The sequence below is a fragment of the Cariama cristata genome, unplaced genomic scaffold (assembly GCF_000690535.1).
Source record: "Cariama cristata isolate BGI_N322 unplaced genomic scaffold, ASM69053v1 scaffold31184, whole genome shotgun sequence".
In the NCBI taxonomy this organism is placed as follows: Eukaryota; Metazoa; Chordata; class Aves; order Cariamiformes; family Cariamidae; genus Cariama; species Cariama cristata.
Window position 1 is genome coordinate 28659 of NW_009615230.1, and position 14656 is coordinate 43314.

Below are 14656 nucleotides of genomic sequence, written 5' to 3' on the forward strand. Positions count from 1 at the left end.
ATTCCTCTCCTCCAACCACAGGTACATACTCCTTTCATTTTACTTGCTACCTTCGGATTTTAGCTTTGTGGCTGGGTACAGCAGGCTGGATGGAGGCAGTTTAAAGCTCAGGCTGTAACAAGTACCAGGTTCTAGGCTGTTACGTTAACCCCTGTTCCTGGCTCTTTGCTGTTAAACCAATATAACAGCCCTTTCTTTACCATGAGGAAGCAGCAGAATCATGCGGAGCCAGGACAGGGTTGTCCTCTCCATCGCTCCTGACACAGGTGTGGCACAGCAAGAGCCAACAGTTCTCTTCAACAGATCGTGGTAGGATTACACTTACCCTGCCAGGAGTGGTTCCTTTGGCTGCATTCAGTGAAGGCTAATTGTAACCTAATTAGCACATTCCCGTTACAGCATGAGACTGGAGACTTTCCCACCTCTGAAGCTTGAGGGTTTCTTCACTGGGAGAAATGCGGGTCTAGAATTGGCCACTGCACGTACTGAGCAGCATCTGACGTGGCCCTGACCCCGGTTAGATTTTCCAGAGAGGGCTGGAGATCTGTGAGCGTATCTCTGCCCTCTGCTCCTCTCTGGAGGCTTTTGTGGAGCTGGAGCAGCAGCGATGCATCTCAGAGACCTTCAGAGTAGGGACCGGGAAGTCTTCGTGTCTGCAACAGACAGAGTGGTCTGCAACACCTGACTTTGACCTTAAAAAACACATTGAAGAGCCTCACTTCCTCACACCTTAGGGTGAAAGGAGGGAATTTAACTCATCTGGCCTGCTTTGAAGGCTCACACCCAAGCACTGGTATGGGAGCTGAAAGTTAAGGACTATTGAAAGCTTTTAATGTTTCTTCTAACAGCTATTGAGGAGTGGGGAAGTGAGGATGGCACAAGTTCCATGTCTTCTTGTATAAGAGTATTTCTTTTGTTGTTTTTCTTTGTGTTTTTTTTTTTTTCCAACGATAACTTTTATTAGTTCATTATGAAGGTAAGTATTTGGTGGTGTTTTCATTAAAGCTGCAGGTCCTAGAGCAGTGCAATTGTGGGAGAATTTAATTTTCCAGGGGTTTGGGTTGGTTTTGTTTTGTTTTTCAAGCTAAAATTCTATTCTTTGCAGTTTTGGAGAACCATGACTGAGCTGTAATTTTTTAAAATTATAAGGGAAACAAAGATCCCCCTATTTGTTATTTTGAAGCCAGCCAGATTATTTAGACTTATATTTGGTTGCTTGGGGTTAGCACTCCTTCTTTTCTATGGAAAGAAGCAATATATATGTTGCTCAAACATCCAAATTTTTGTTCTGGAACAAAACGAAGGACACTCAATGACATGAGAGCTCCAGCTTAGATGTATAACTGGCTAATGAGAAATAGTTGAATAATGGGGCTCATTTTCTGCCACTAGAAGGTAATAAATCTTCCCAAACTTCTCGGGCTCTAAGACCACTGCTGCCCAGTCTCATCATCAGCTTCCAACACAGAAATGACGGGGTCTCCATGCTACAACACACTGCCCTGGTGCACAGCAGTCTCATGGCTGGCTTGAATGGCTACGGGACCATTCCCTGGATGCTCTTGGATGAGCAATCTCCGCGGGGGATGCCCCAGCTATTACTGATGTGCTATTTCAAGTGTTTTTTTTTTTAAAGTTTTTTTTTTTTTTTTTTTATGGAGGTGTTTGCTGTGAGGTGGCCTCCAGCCTTGGCTGTGGCACTGGCATCAATGAGTTAAGCAGCAAATAGCTCCAGGGGTGGATTGTGAGCTTTACAGCCAAATATAAACTTTTTTTCTGAAAGCAGCAGGGAGAGCCTGGCTCCCAAACAATGCGCTGCTCTCTGCTGCCCAGCCCAGCTGGCCGGGCTCCAGTCCAGGTGAACACACCTTGCTGGGGACAAGGAGTTATCCCCGGGGAAAATGGTCTTTGGCAAGAACAGCTCGCTGCCAGCTGGTGTGGGGAGGTCTTTCTTGCTCAGAGGAAATGCAGGCCCTGCAAAATCAGGGATTTTATTGTGTTGATGTTGGCTGTGAACTCCTTTTTTTTTGTCTTTTATTTATTTTTTTTTTTTTTCTTTTCCCCTCTCTCCTCTCTAAGCTGAATCAAAATCAGTGTGTGGGGCGAGAAGTGATGGCTGATTGCCAGCTGCAGACTGCTGGCATTGTATGTGCCAGCTTGGAGCAGGAAAAATCTGAATCCCAGTCTGCTGCCAGGCTCTCCTGCCCTGCATGGGAGATTTCTCAGGCTCTGTGCTTGTCTACTTGAAATGCAGAGCCTGAGCTGCCAGGGGAGGAACAAAATATAGGCAAAGGACTAAAGCAAACTTTGCAGTCATTGACAAAGATGACTGTGACAGCTCGTGGTGTCCTCTGCTCACTCCTGACTCACTGCAGAGGAAAAGGAATGCTTTACAAATAGTTTTTTGTCTTTTGACAACTTGTACGTTTATAATTTAAAACCAAACTCGTCTAATTCCCTCCTGTCTCTTCCTCAGCCCTGCTTGGGAAAAAGAAGAATTAAAAAAAAAAAAATTTAAAAGATCAGTGGATGCTAAACCTTCTACTTGATGTTGCAACAACGTTGGGAGCTGAAAACCAAGATACCTGGCTGTACCTGGAGGTGCCTCTATCTTTTCTGAACACTTAATGAGCTGAACTATTGAAACAGAAAAATTCGGACACTGCAGTTCCTCTGGAGAGGAGACCTAGATGAAGCGACTCTGCAGTGCTGTATGCATATTCATGGTAGCCTTGGACTCCAAAGCCGTAATATGAATAGCACTTTTCATCTGTAGATCTAGCTGATAACTAATAAAATCTAGCTAATCCCTGCATGTATGGGGAGTGGGGGAGACGTATCTAGGGATTGTTTTTCCCAGCCCTGAAATGCTGTCACCTCCACAATGGAGTTAACAGCAGCTTGCTTGGTATGTGTTCCCTTCAGTGACACAAAGGTGTCAAATCTGCAAAAGATGCTCCTGAGGTTAAATAAGAACTCGGTGCTGTGAGCACAGGGCATGCCTGACTTTGGTTTAACAGCTCTTTCCTCCTGAATTGATGAGATGCTCTTCCCTCTAAATGCCAGTGTAAAAAAAACCCAAGGTTGTGACATTCAGACTGCTGTGCTGATGGAGAGCAGAAGTTCCTCCAGGCCTGGATCCTTGCTCTGATGTGGACTGGTCACAGATGCCAGGGAAAGAGGGTAGGAAACGGTGAGTAACCTCTCCGTTAATGTATTCTTGCAGCTTCCAGCAATGAAGACAGAAATAAGCATCTGGATTACCATGTTGAATACCAAGACCTGTCCTGCATGAATTTACCTAATCTCTTTTTTAATCCATTTAGATTTTGAGGCATAACATCCAGTGATGATAAATTGCACAATTTAATTTTATGCTGGTGAAGGGGGAAAAAAAAAAACCTATAACTTGTCTCAAGTCTGCTGACTCATTTCATGAGCTTGGCCCTGGTCCTTGTTGGGAGAACTACTACCCCATAGTCACCTTCTCTATAACAGTTGTAACTTTACAATGGTCTTCTGTCCTCTCCCAAGAAGTTTTAGTCCATCCAGCTACGCGTTGTCCCCACAGGCAGCTTTCCAAGCACGGCTCCACCATCCTCGGCAGACCTGGGTATCACCGGCTGCTGTGCCCTCCCTCTGCTCTCTTAACTGAGTACTCTCGGGGCTTGAGAAGGGGAGATAATGTGGGTTTAGTAGCTTCTCCTTCTTCTTTTTGTGGCTTAAGTAGGAACATTAATGTCTAATTTAAAGGGTACATTTTACAAGGTTATTTATGGAAGCAATAAGCTTTTTTTCTCCTGTGTTTTTCATGAAAGAGACTGGCAACAGCTGAAATTCTTTACCTTGTTACTATAACAGCAAAATATTCACTCTCAGGCTTAGAGTTCTCTTTTTTTTTTCTTTTTTTTTTTTTTTTTTTTAATATCAATTGAATAAAACACCAGCAGTTTCTCCCTACTTGAAGTGAAGAGTACCTGACCCAGAAGACAGCAAAGGGTTGGAGCCCCTGGTCTCTTGTGCACCTCTGCAGTGAGAGGACACGGTCCTGGGATCGGCCAGAGCAGCAGGCGAATCCTCTCATCCCATTATGCTGGTAATGAGGTGACATTAACCTTAGCTCTTTCTGCTTTTAGCTCTGTGCTGGTGTTTCTACTATCAAAAGCAGCCCTGTGCATCCAGTGGGAGTGGGAAAGCAGCTGCCTACAGGTACTCTTGTTTGGCAAACTCCAAATTAGCCAGGGGCTGGGAGAAAGGAGGGGGTCTGTGGTGGCTCTGCAGGTTGGATGGTCTGGGGAATGATGGATGAGGGTCAGACTTTGGCTTTGAGGACGAGCACGGTGCCCTGTGGGTGCGGGCAGGGTGCGGGAGCTGGCTGTGATGGGCGCAGTGATGGGATGGGCAGGTTTGGGGGAGTTCTCCCCATGACACATTCACATTGGGAGTGAAGGATGCTGCAGTGGTGGGCAGGGACAAGCCCTGCCTGCCCCAGGAGCACCTTAAAGCCCCTTTTGCTGAGACTGGCACAGACTCACCAGCATCAGCGACGTCGGAGCAGGCTCCAGGAGAAGTTCTGAGAGCTGCCCCAGGGCTGCTGGCTGAGCCCGCCTGTGCACACAAGGGAAGCCTGTTTTCCTGCCTTTATGGCGTGGCAAGATCAGCGGGACATGGGAGAGAGTCTGTTCCAGGAGAGCCTGGACAGAAGGAGCCTTGTTGGTGCAGCCCATCGCTGCTGCTCTCCACGCAGCCGGGCTGCAGCGGCTGTTTGACTTGGACCGGAGCACTGAGACAGATTTCTTCAGCCTCACTAGCTGCACCTTTGCTGCTCCTTCAGCAGCAGAGAGCCAGCGGTGATGCTGGCCAGAGGAAGACCAGCGTAGCTACAGCAGTGTCTTCACCCTGTGTCACCTGTTCCTTCTTGCTCTGCCCGCATCTCTGCATGTGCAGAAGTATCTTCCCCCACCTTCTCTCCCTCTGCTCAGGCTATGCTTTGTACTTGGCTATCTGGAGCTGGGCAGGGCACACCCTGAATGCTTGCGCAGGCGACTGATGTCTCTCACGGTGTCGGGTGCTGTCCCATCCGGGTGGGCGGTGGTACCCTCTGTGGGAAGGCCTATACTTGCATCCTGATCAACAGAAAGGATACAGACGTGGTGGAACAACTCATGTAAATCAGTGAAAGCCTGATGTAGGGCTCTGTATTGGGGCAGAAAACCTAGAGGGTATCAGATGAAGTCAACCAAGTTTGCAGCCATGCAAACAGGGAGAAGGCGGCTGCCAGACGGGGAGATGAGCAGCACTTACAGCCCTCCGCAAAGTGATTCTGCAAACCGCACCCTGAGGAACGAGCTGCGTGTCGTGTGCTCAGCCCTTGTAAAGATGTGCCTTAGCACCGGCAGAACGGCAGAAACAAGAGCCGCATCTGTCTGGGGATGGTATGAAAATCCCCTCCTGACTTGGTAAGAATTAGCAATATTTGTCAGTGACTGTATCAGCAGCTGGGTGTTACTGGGCTCTGCACCCCAGCCTGGACTCTGAAGAGCTTGCAAGGCGTCTGTTTCCCCCTCTGAAATATTTCAGCATCCACCTCTTGGGAACCCAGTCCAGGTATCACCATCTAAAATCTCACTTCTTAGGACCTGGTGACAAAAGTGTTTCAATGATTTGCTTTTAGGAGAGAGGTCACAAAAGGTAAGGAAGGCGTTGGAGGCGCAGAGAGCTCAGGGCCAGCACAGCCGGGATGGCAGACAGTCTGTAAAAGCTGCTCCTCCTCTGTTCCCTGCCACCCTACAACCACAGGCAGCGAGCGGTCTTTTAGGACACGGAGCTCGTTCGGGAGTGCCAGGACTGCGTGGTCCCAGGTGCCGGCTCCCCGCTCCTCCGGGGGGGGAGGCAGACAGCTCCCCCTTTGAATTTGGACCTTGGCCCCGGCCCCTGCCTGCTGCGCTTCGCGAAACGCTAACGGGAGCTTGTTTGATTTAACGATATTATGGCGTGGGGGAATGTAAGCCTTGGAAGGGTCTGCTTGTGCTGATGGGGATATTGGCTAACTAGCTGCTGGCTGGTGAATTGCTGCTAAAAATGATCTTATTAAAGATGGCATTTAGTTTACTGCTGCTTTATTAGGCTTCAAACTGAAGCAGAATCTCCTTAGCTGATACAATTTCTTTCCCTTCCCTCAGTCCCATCTTCTCCACGTTCTCTTCTGGTAGGTTTCCCCCCTCTTTTGCATTTCTGAGGCTTGGCTCTCTATGCCAGCCAGTATTTTTCACTCCTACTTTAACTAATGGAAATATAATTGCACATGCATCCGATGGTAATGACGGATGTAATTAACCATTCTCACATCCCAGTTCCTCTGCCTGTTTCTTTGCTGAACACTGTCGCTTTCAGGTCAGCTCTCACCTGCAGAGAATATCTCAGATGATGGAAGTGGCTGGTAGTAGCCGAGGCAGGTATCGGTGCCTGGAGGTAGATTTTTAAGGGCTGTAGCTAGTAGCACCACGCAGGCAAGCAGCTTGGCACCCGCAGTGTCCCAGGCTCATCAGTGCCAGCTCTTGCTAATTACAGCCTGTGCTTCTCCATCCAACCTCTGGGATGGCTGCTACAGCGAGGAAGGGCTCAAGCTGCTCTGAAACCACTTTTTAGCAAGCGTTGGCCATGGTCTTGGATGCAGCCCACCCTGGGGAGAGGCAGAAAGCCCTTAGGGAAGAGGATGAGAATGAGCCACATGGCTTGCACTGGGGAAAGGCACATCTTGAACCCTTCATAGGAAAGTCACAGCATAAGGAAGGCGCTGCTTTGTCCATCTTACTGCTAATCAAACCGCTCATCCTACAGCCTGTGTACGCGCAGAGCCTGCTGGAGTCATCGACACAGGGCAAGCAGAAAGGACACCGTCTCCAGCCTGCTGGAAAGCAGACCTGCCACCTTCCCGGCTCTCAGCCGAAGCCTGGCTGGAGATGAGCGGGTGAGAAACCAGCAAAGTCAGGATCACATTGCAGCAGGCTCCTCCTCCAGAGACTACAGAGAGGGAAGGAGAGGCGGGGAGCTGGAGCCAGCAACTTCAGGCTGCCTACCTACACCTTGCCAGCCAGGCTGGGGACGAGCATCGAGCATCGTCTCAACCCCCATCCCATGGGGCGTGTGGGGCCCCTGGATGCTCCCTGCTACCCTGGGCACATCTCCCCGCTGCCATCTGCCTCCAGCCCGGCATGGAGAGCCTGAGCAACAGCCTGAAGAAGAAAGCCACGGAGCAGCACTACAGGGCAGAGGTGATGATTGCAGGAGAGCAACTGAGGTAGGAGGTGATGGGACCCTCCTCCAGGCTGGGGCAGGGCTGTACCCTGAGCAGCAGGCTCAGGGCTTTATCCTTGAGCAGGGTCTTTCCCCCCAGGTGCTAATGTTTCCCCTTCCCCAGCATCTACTGATCCTTCCCTCACCCACCGAACCAGCACTGAACCAGGTCCTTTCCTATGTTACCTTGTCCTGCTGCTCCTCTCTGGGCATCTCCTGCCCTTCACCTCCAGGTGCCAGGGGGGCTGGCAGGTGGTTTTAGATGGCGACAGGTTTTTTTCAATCCCTTTGCATCCTCCCCTAAACCCAGAGCCTGATGTGGTGACACTGAGCAGCCTCCCCAAGGTCCCTGGCTGGGTGGGGACAGCACTGCCTCCAGGGACGTCCAGACTTTTGGGAGTGATTTGAGAGGTCACCCCATAGGTGCCATGCACCTGGCTTCTTTTGTACAGTATATGTAGGGTCTTTCCTCTCCTGAAAGTCACTTTTGGGAACTTCTGCTGATTTGTAGTCCCAGTTCTTGAGCAGCTTCTGCGGTTTTCTTTTTGTTGTTTTTTCTTATGAAGACAGAAATATATTCTCCTGTGCAAGAAAACCTGTGTGACTGAGGAAATATGTTCCTTGTGTATCTGGGGTTAGAACCCCCCCCTTGCTTCTAAGCATACGACTGTAGGCTTTTCTTGCTCTTCCACAGAGTTTGCTTGTTTGTATCTGGAGTCATTCTGTTTTGTTTTGAAACGTGGGTGGAAAATAGTAAAAACATCCCTGAATAATGTAAAGAGCCCAAGTTTGCCAGCATCAGGTTCCTAAAATTAGCTCTGTGTCGCTATGTTGTCCATTCTCAGTGAGTCATGTTAACCTTAGCTTTATTATTTGTACTGTAGGAAGGATTGATAATTTCCAACCGAGGATTAGGGCCCCATCTTGAAAACACAGCCAATGTCCAAAGTGGCTGGATTTTAAGTATGTAGTAATGGTTACCCACATTTCTAGTCTATTGTCTTTTACCAATATTACTGTCCTAGCTCCAGAAGTTAAATCTTTTCCTTAGATAGCGACTGGGAGAGCTGCTGTTAGGGATGGAGGTTGCATCAACCTTTCTGCCTTTGCAGGATTTGCAGTCCACATTGTTAGGGAGGCTTTGAAAATGGACTTAACTTTCTTATAGGGAAAAGCGGCAGCTGATCTGAGTTCACTTGCCTCGTGTCAGTAACCCAGTGCAAGAGATGCAAAGTTATGACTTTTCCATCCCATGGGCAGGGCAGACTTATTCATATTTATATTTCCAGTATTTTACTCATCTGGAGTAACTGAAGTTTAAAATGAGTCCTATAGCCTGGGCCAAAGGAGGGGGTTAGGTATTCAGAGAGAAAAGGAAATAATGAAGCCATATGTTAAAACTGATCAGTGTGTGTGTGCAAGGGGAATGATGTGGCTTCCTCGTGCCTTTTGTAGGGCAGGAGCACATCAGATCTGGGGTCATTTGGCCGTTGTGACTGTAAGGAGGAGAAGGGGGTACAATAAATCTGTTTGTGAAGAGAGCTCTTCTACTGTACTGCATGCTATGCTACTTCTTATAAGCAAGGTAAAGGCACAGTACAAATGTTACACTCTTCTGAAAACCCAATAATGCCAACTCTTTTTTTCCTCCCAACATTTGTCTGGAAACTTCACTCCTCATTGTCAGTGTGAATGTGCCCTGAGCCTTTAAAAATGATGCTAAAAGCCTGAAGGGAAGCAAGGTTTGTCCAGGGAGGGAATAGCTTTCCATTAGTGCAATTGGGATATATTTTGGGTTTTCTGTTCAACTTCATGTACTTTTTGGGGTACCCATCTTTTCCCTCCTTCCTCCCACCAGCTGGATTGCCTTGGAGTTTCCTGGTTAGGGAGCTCCCAAAACCTGAGAGTTTTTAGACCAAGCCCATCGCAGCAGGTTGCAATCTTGAACTGCTTGCCCCTGTTGAGTTTGCTACCCCAGGGTGAACCTGGTGCAGGTTGTCTTTGCTGGAAGGGGTGACAGCCGGGGTAGTAAGCATGTACGAGTGAAGAGAAGAGGTGAGAGCTCTCACCTCGGGGACTGGCATACCCTAAAACGACGATGCCGGCAGACACGTGCTGTTTTGCAAACACCACAGCACAGGGAGCAGACCCGATCTGCCTTTGGGCAGCCTCGACTGCTTCATGCCCCTGACCTGCTCTTGAAAGGCTCAAGGTCTTCATTGCATGGAGAAGAGGGGGTGGATTTCACCCAGCAGGATTGCTCTCTTCAGCTCTGGTGGTGGGTCATGGGTCTAAATGCCAAGGAAGGACCCCAGAGACCTCACAGTGATGGAGAGGTGGGTCCTTTTGCTGTTGGCTTGGCACACAGCGGTCACATCCTTCTGCTTTGGTCTGGGCAGGAGCACATTCCCGGTACAGAAGGATTGGAAGGAGCCACTGGCCAGCACGGGGTGTAAAACCTGGGGAGGAGGTGAAGAGATGGACACGGACCTGCAACTGGGCTTCTGCTTCCCCTGCAGCTCGTTCAGCTGAAAGGAGAGTTTGAATGATGCAGAGCACACTGAGTGCTCGAGTCTGGCTCTTGTATTTTGGGGATCTTACAGCCTGGCAGGGAAGGAGTTACTGATATGAATCTTCCTGGGGCCCGGATGTCCGATAGGTAGCAATGGGGAAACTGAGGCAGAGAGGCTGGATGATGTCTCGGGCAAGAGCAGATGGGGCAGGGCAAAATGTCTGCCTTGTGCTCCCCTGCTTTTCCTCAGGTAAGGAACAAAGAAACAAGTAAGGGAGCCTTGCGGTCTGCCCTGACTCTGTAAGCCTCAATCAGCAAATAATGCTGTTGTATCTACATAAAATCTCAAACATTTGTTTTTCCCTGTTCTCTGCTTCCTGCCCTGCCTCCCTGCTATTGTATTTAATCAAACAAACCTTTTCTCCGTCTTTACAGTTCTTTGGCTTCCCCGCAAGTTTGCAAATCCCTCTGAGTTTGGTTTGGCCGGTGGGATGAGTCTGTTCAGTGTCAGGATGAGTTTCCCAGCCAGAAACAGCTGCAGAAGAGAGGGGTGAAGGAACGCTTTGTGGGGATGGCTTGGAACAAAATAGATCCTAAAGGACTCGAGGGGAGACTGGCTGCTGTGCTTTGGGCTGTCTGTCTGCCAGGGTCCCTTCGCTTCCAGGGGGGTGCTGCTTTCCAGTCAATGGAGGGGGAAGAGGAGTTTGGGGTCTTGAGTCTCTCCCCATCAAAAAGTCAAAGATAATTTCCACTGATATTTTGCCCTTGGTTTTGAGAGAGCTGCTGTCTCAGGCTCTGCCTCACATCTGCTCTCAGTCTTTTTATTTCAGACATTTAAACTTGCATGAAAATCACACTAGTTTTACTGGGTGTTGTGTGTTCGTGGCCGGCATTCTGTGCGAGCGGCCCAATTAGTCACTTCTAATTGCAACAAATGGCTTATCTGCACAGAGATATTCTGGAACAGCTACTGCTCTTTGAATTCACACCCTGCTCTAATCTGAGTTTCTCAAGTATAGGCAAGCCCCTGTGCACCATCTTCTGGGTATTCCTCATGGCCAAGTGAACCAGATGTTCTCTAATAACTCTGCTGAGCTGCAGTAATCAGTCTTAAACATAAAATATACTCGGTAAATTTAAGTCTTGGGCAGAAAAAGTGAGAGGAAAAGGAAGGTTTTCTCTTATGAAGAAAAAAATTTTGATTTCAGCCACTATCCAAAATTTTCAAAGGTGCCGAGTGTTTTATTTGGATACTCAAACTGAGACGCTGTTAAATGAAGTGTTCATACTTTGACGCTCTGGAAATGGGGCTTAAAGGTGTGCAGCTGAACAGGCCAAAATTTGTATTCCTGGCTAAAAATCTTGGGTCCACAGGAGCTTTGGTAGTTCTCTGTTGAACTCAGATCTCTTGAAGTGGGGATCTTTTCTCGAAGGAAGCCTGGGGCAGTGCTTGATGTGGCAGTCACCAAGTGGATGTTATTCAGAAGACAAGACTGCACGACCAGAATGACCTTCAAAAACCGATTATTAAATTTTCAGCACTGGTGAAAGCGAGGACTGGGCAGTAGACTTGTGCTTGCTGGGATTTCGTGATGAGATTTAAATCCTGTTTTCCTATACATACGTTTTAATACAAGTAGGAAAATAAAACATCTCTGCACCACTTGGGGTTGCCACAGGGGTGCAAATCTCTCCACTATCCCCCAGAACGTACCGGTTCTTTTGCAGACTGGGAGTGCAGCAAACTGGGTTTTGCTGAGCGTGTTTGCAGCGGTCGTTTTGCCTGAATGTGCCTCTCCAGCAGCTGTTTCTGCTGTTGGGGCTGTTGCTGCCTTTTACTGAGCACTTGGTTGGTTGGTTTTGTGGTTTTGGGGTTTTTTTTTGATGTGTTTTCTCTTTCGTTTTGTTTTGTTTTTTCCCCTGTAAAGAAAGGAACAGGAAAGATCCTTTGGGTGACGCATCTTTCCAGGGCCATTTGTTTGTACTTAATTGCTGTGGGAATGTGAACCGGTGTTAATATCCGTGAAAGACCCACCTTGACATTTGAGATGCTCAAGGTCTCTTTACATGGGTAGAAGGTGATGGAGAGTGAGACATTGCCACTCTGTGCAGGCACATGTGGGCTCTTGGTGCAGAATAGCCATTGCTGTAGGGATTGCTCTGGCTGTGCAACTACGGTACAGTAAAAGCAGCAACTTTTCCAATACAAGAAAGCCCTTTGCTTCGGCAGATGGCCCCGGTTCAGCCTCTCCTCTGCAATTGCGTGAAATGTGAACATGCAGAAGTAATGAAGAGAGGAGCTCCTTGGGTTGCTCTCCTGTAGTGGACATCTGTAACGCTGCTGGGAAAATGCTGGCCTGCCAGAGGAGCAGGGAAATTTGGTTTGTAACAGCTGCAGTGACTTAAGCTCTTGATTCCCTAGGGGTTTGTGTTTTGGGGTTTGTTTTGGGTTTTTTCCTTCTCTTCTGTTTATATTGCTGCGTATCTCCCTTTCAACAAGGTTATGCAGGATGAATAACGATGTCTTTGTAGCGACCTTGACAAAGAAATAATTTGGTTACCCAATGCAGCCTACCCAAAGCAAACGCACGTGAAAGCAGCGCACCGACTGCTAAGCAGGGAGGGTTTCGTAAGAGCCAGTTCTCATGTTCCAGCAGGGATTTTATCCCCTTGCGTTATTCTGCTTCCCTCCAAAAACCCCCCCCCCCCCTTGAAAGTAGTAATATGCACGTGGGGTAGGTTTTGGCATCTAGAAAACTCATAATATTGCATTATACATACTTCCTTAATTTTTTTTTTTCCCCTAGAAATGTGATTATAAACCACTCGTATTTTCACTGTTTGTTTTTTTTCCTGCATGGACTGGTTTATAGAGGGTGTCAGCCGAGCTGTTCGAAGACGCAGTTGGTGTTACGTCCTTCTCTGTCTGAAGGACAAAATTTGTCTCCTCGAGGTCGATGGGAAACTGTAAACAGGAGGAAAGTGAAAAGACCCCAAGGACACTCGAGCTGTGCATCTTCCGCTGCCCTGGGTCTGCGGGCAAGAGGGCAAACTTGTCACAAACTTAAAACAGCCCACCAAGGTCCAAGACACAGCTGCTCCAGAGGTGCTTAAATACCGCTTAACTCCTGTCCTGACAGTTGTTCCCAATAGAATAGTTTCAGAATAACTGTGGGGTTTTTATTTGTTCGTTTTTGTTGGGTTTTTTTAATCCTATGTTTTAGTACTATTTTTTGCTGAAAATATTTTTTCTTTTTTTTTTTTTCTCTCCACCCACAAGATGTGTGCGCTTTCTGCAGTATTCTGAAATGTGACAAAAAAGACCTATAGGGGAAACAGTATTCTCCCAAGCAGTTTCTACTCAGGCCTTGTGTGATTATGGTCTATGTGTTATTGTGGGTGATGAAGAGGGGGGGGTGTGTGTGTATATATATATACACGTGTATATATACATGTGTGTATATATATATACACACACAGAGAGAGTCTTTATATAGACTCCTGCAGACTCTTGATAGCAATAGAGTGCTCTTTGTACACTTCTTATCTCTACCAAACATGCCTCCGAAGTGGCATCCCACTTGGTGATTACGAAGGAAAGCAAGCGTATAAAAACCTGACTGTTTGTCTTCTCCCATAGCAGGGGGCTGTCGGGGGGGAGCGGCTCTGTTTGCGGCTGCTGCTGACTGTGTCTGATTGCATTTTGACAGCGGACCGTGAAATAAAGGAAGGAAAAAGCTAAAAACCCTAAAAATAGCAGGCAGCTGTCTGTGGACTGTTCTCTTCAGGTAAAATCCATATGCAAAATGACTGCTGGGCACTTGTGGGAATGAGCCTTCCGGGTAAAGAGAGTAAAATATTAAATATAGACTTCAGTATTTGAGGGAGGCCTGTCAAAGGCAAGGCCGGGAGCTGGTTCTGCACAAATCTTTAGTTTAGCATTTTAGTTACCAAAAAGGTCTGAAAATATCTGTTAAGCATTATGTTGGCTCGTCATAGCCTCAGCATTAATTACAACAATCGGTTACTAATTCTTCAACCAACAAAATGTTTTATCTTAAGACTTTTGAGATCCTAGTATTTGGAAATCCTACAATGTAGGATAATCCATTCTTATCTGATAGATTTTTAGGATATTTAAAACTTCTTATATGGTGCCTGAAACTGTTGTCCAACATCCTGCGCTTTACGCATAACTTCTTCAAAAAGAACTTGAGGCATGAAATAAAGGCAGGCTGCGGTGATTAAAACCTTTGTAAACATACTGGTCCGGGGCAAAACTGTGAATTGAAATGAATAATTTGAAACCAGAAACATCCTGGAGTTACAGAGGAGATGTTTAATTAATATCTCCTCTCTGAGTCTGCTGCATGCACTGGGCATCTCCCAGGGTTGGTATTTTGGGAACAGTCACAACTACAGGGCAAAAGTTTGGCTCCTGGACAGGTCTCCTGCCAAGTTGGGTTGGCTTTGGCTTGAACACACAAGAACTCTGTGTCTTGTGGCTTGCTCGGTTGTTAAGGTCCTTTTAAAAGTCAAAACCATACTCACCTGAGTAACCTTCACCCATGTAGGTCTTTCCATCAGCATCACGGACTAGCCACAACATCAGGGTTTTCAGGATAGGACCGTTGTTGTTTTGGTAAACTCTGTCCCAGTCTATCCCAGTTTGAACTAGAAAATGTCAGGACTGTTATCCGCTGTTGCTGTGGGTTAGTGGGTACGTGGATGAGTAGGTGGTGCATGGGATCTGCCTGGCACTCGTCTCGGACACATGCAGAAGAAACCAGTGCTCCCATTACTGCTCCCACCCTGAGCTATGACTTTGTCCTGGGACAGCTACATTCC

At 47.5% G+C, this 14656-nt stretch overlaps 1 protein-coding gene across 1 annotated transcript in view; it reads left to right on the plus strand.

The window, feature by feature from the left end:
* The first annotated feature begins 7214 nt into the window (after positions 1–7214).
* Positions 7215–14656, plus strand: part of LOC104161345 (DEP domain-containing mTOR-interacting protein-like) — a 17290-nt gene continuing 9848 nt past the window's right edge. The window contains exon 1 of the mRNA XM_009699740.1: positions 7215–7300. Within this exon, the coding sequence (XP_009698042.1) occupies positions 7215–7300 (86 nt within the window). The remainder of the gene's footprint in view (positions 7301–14656) is intronic.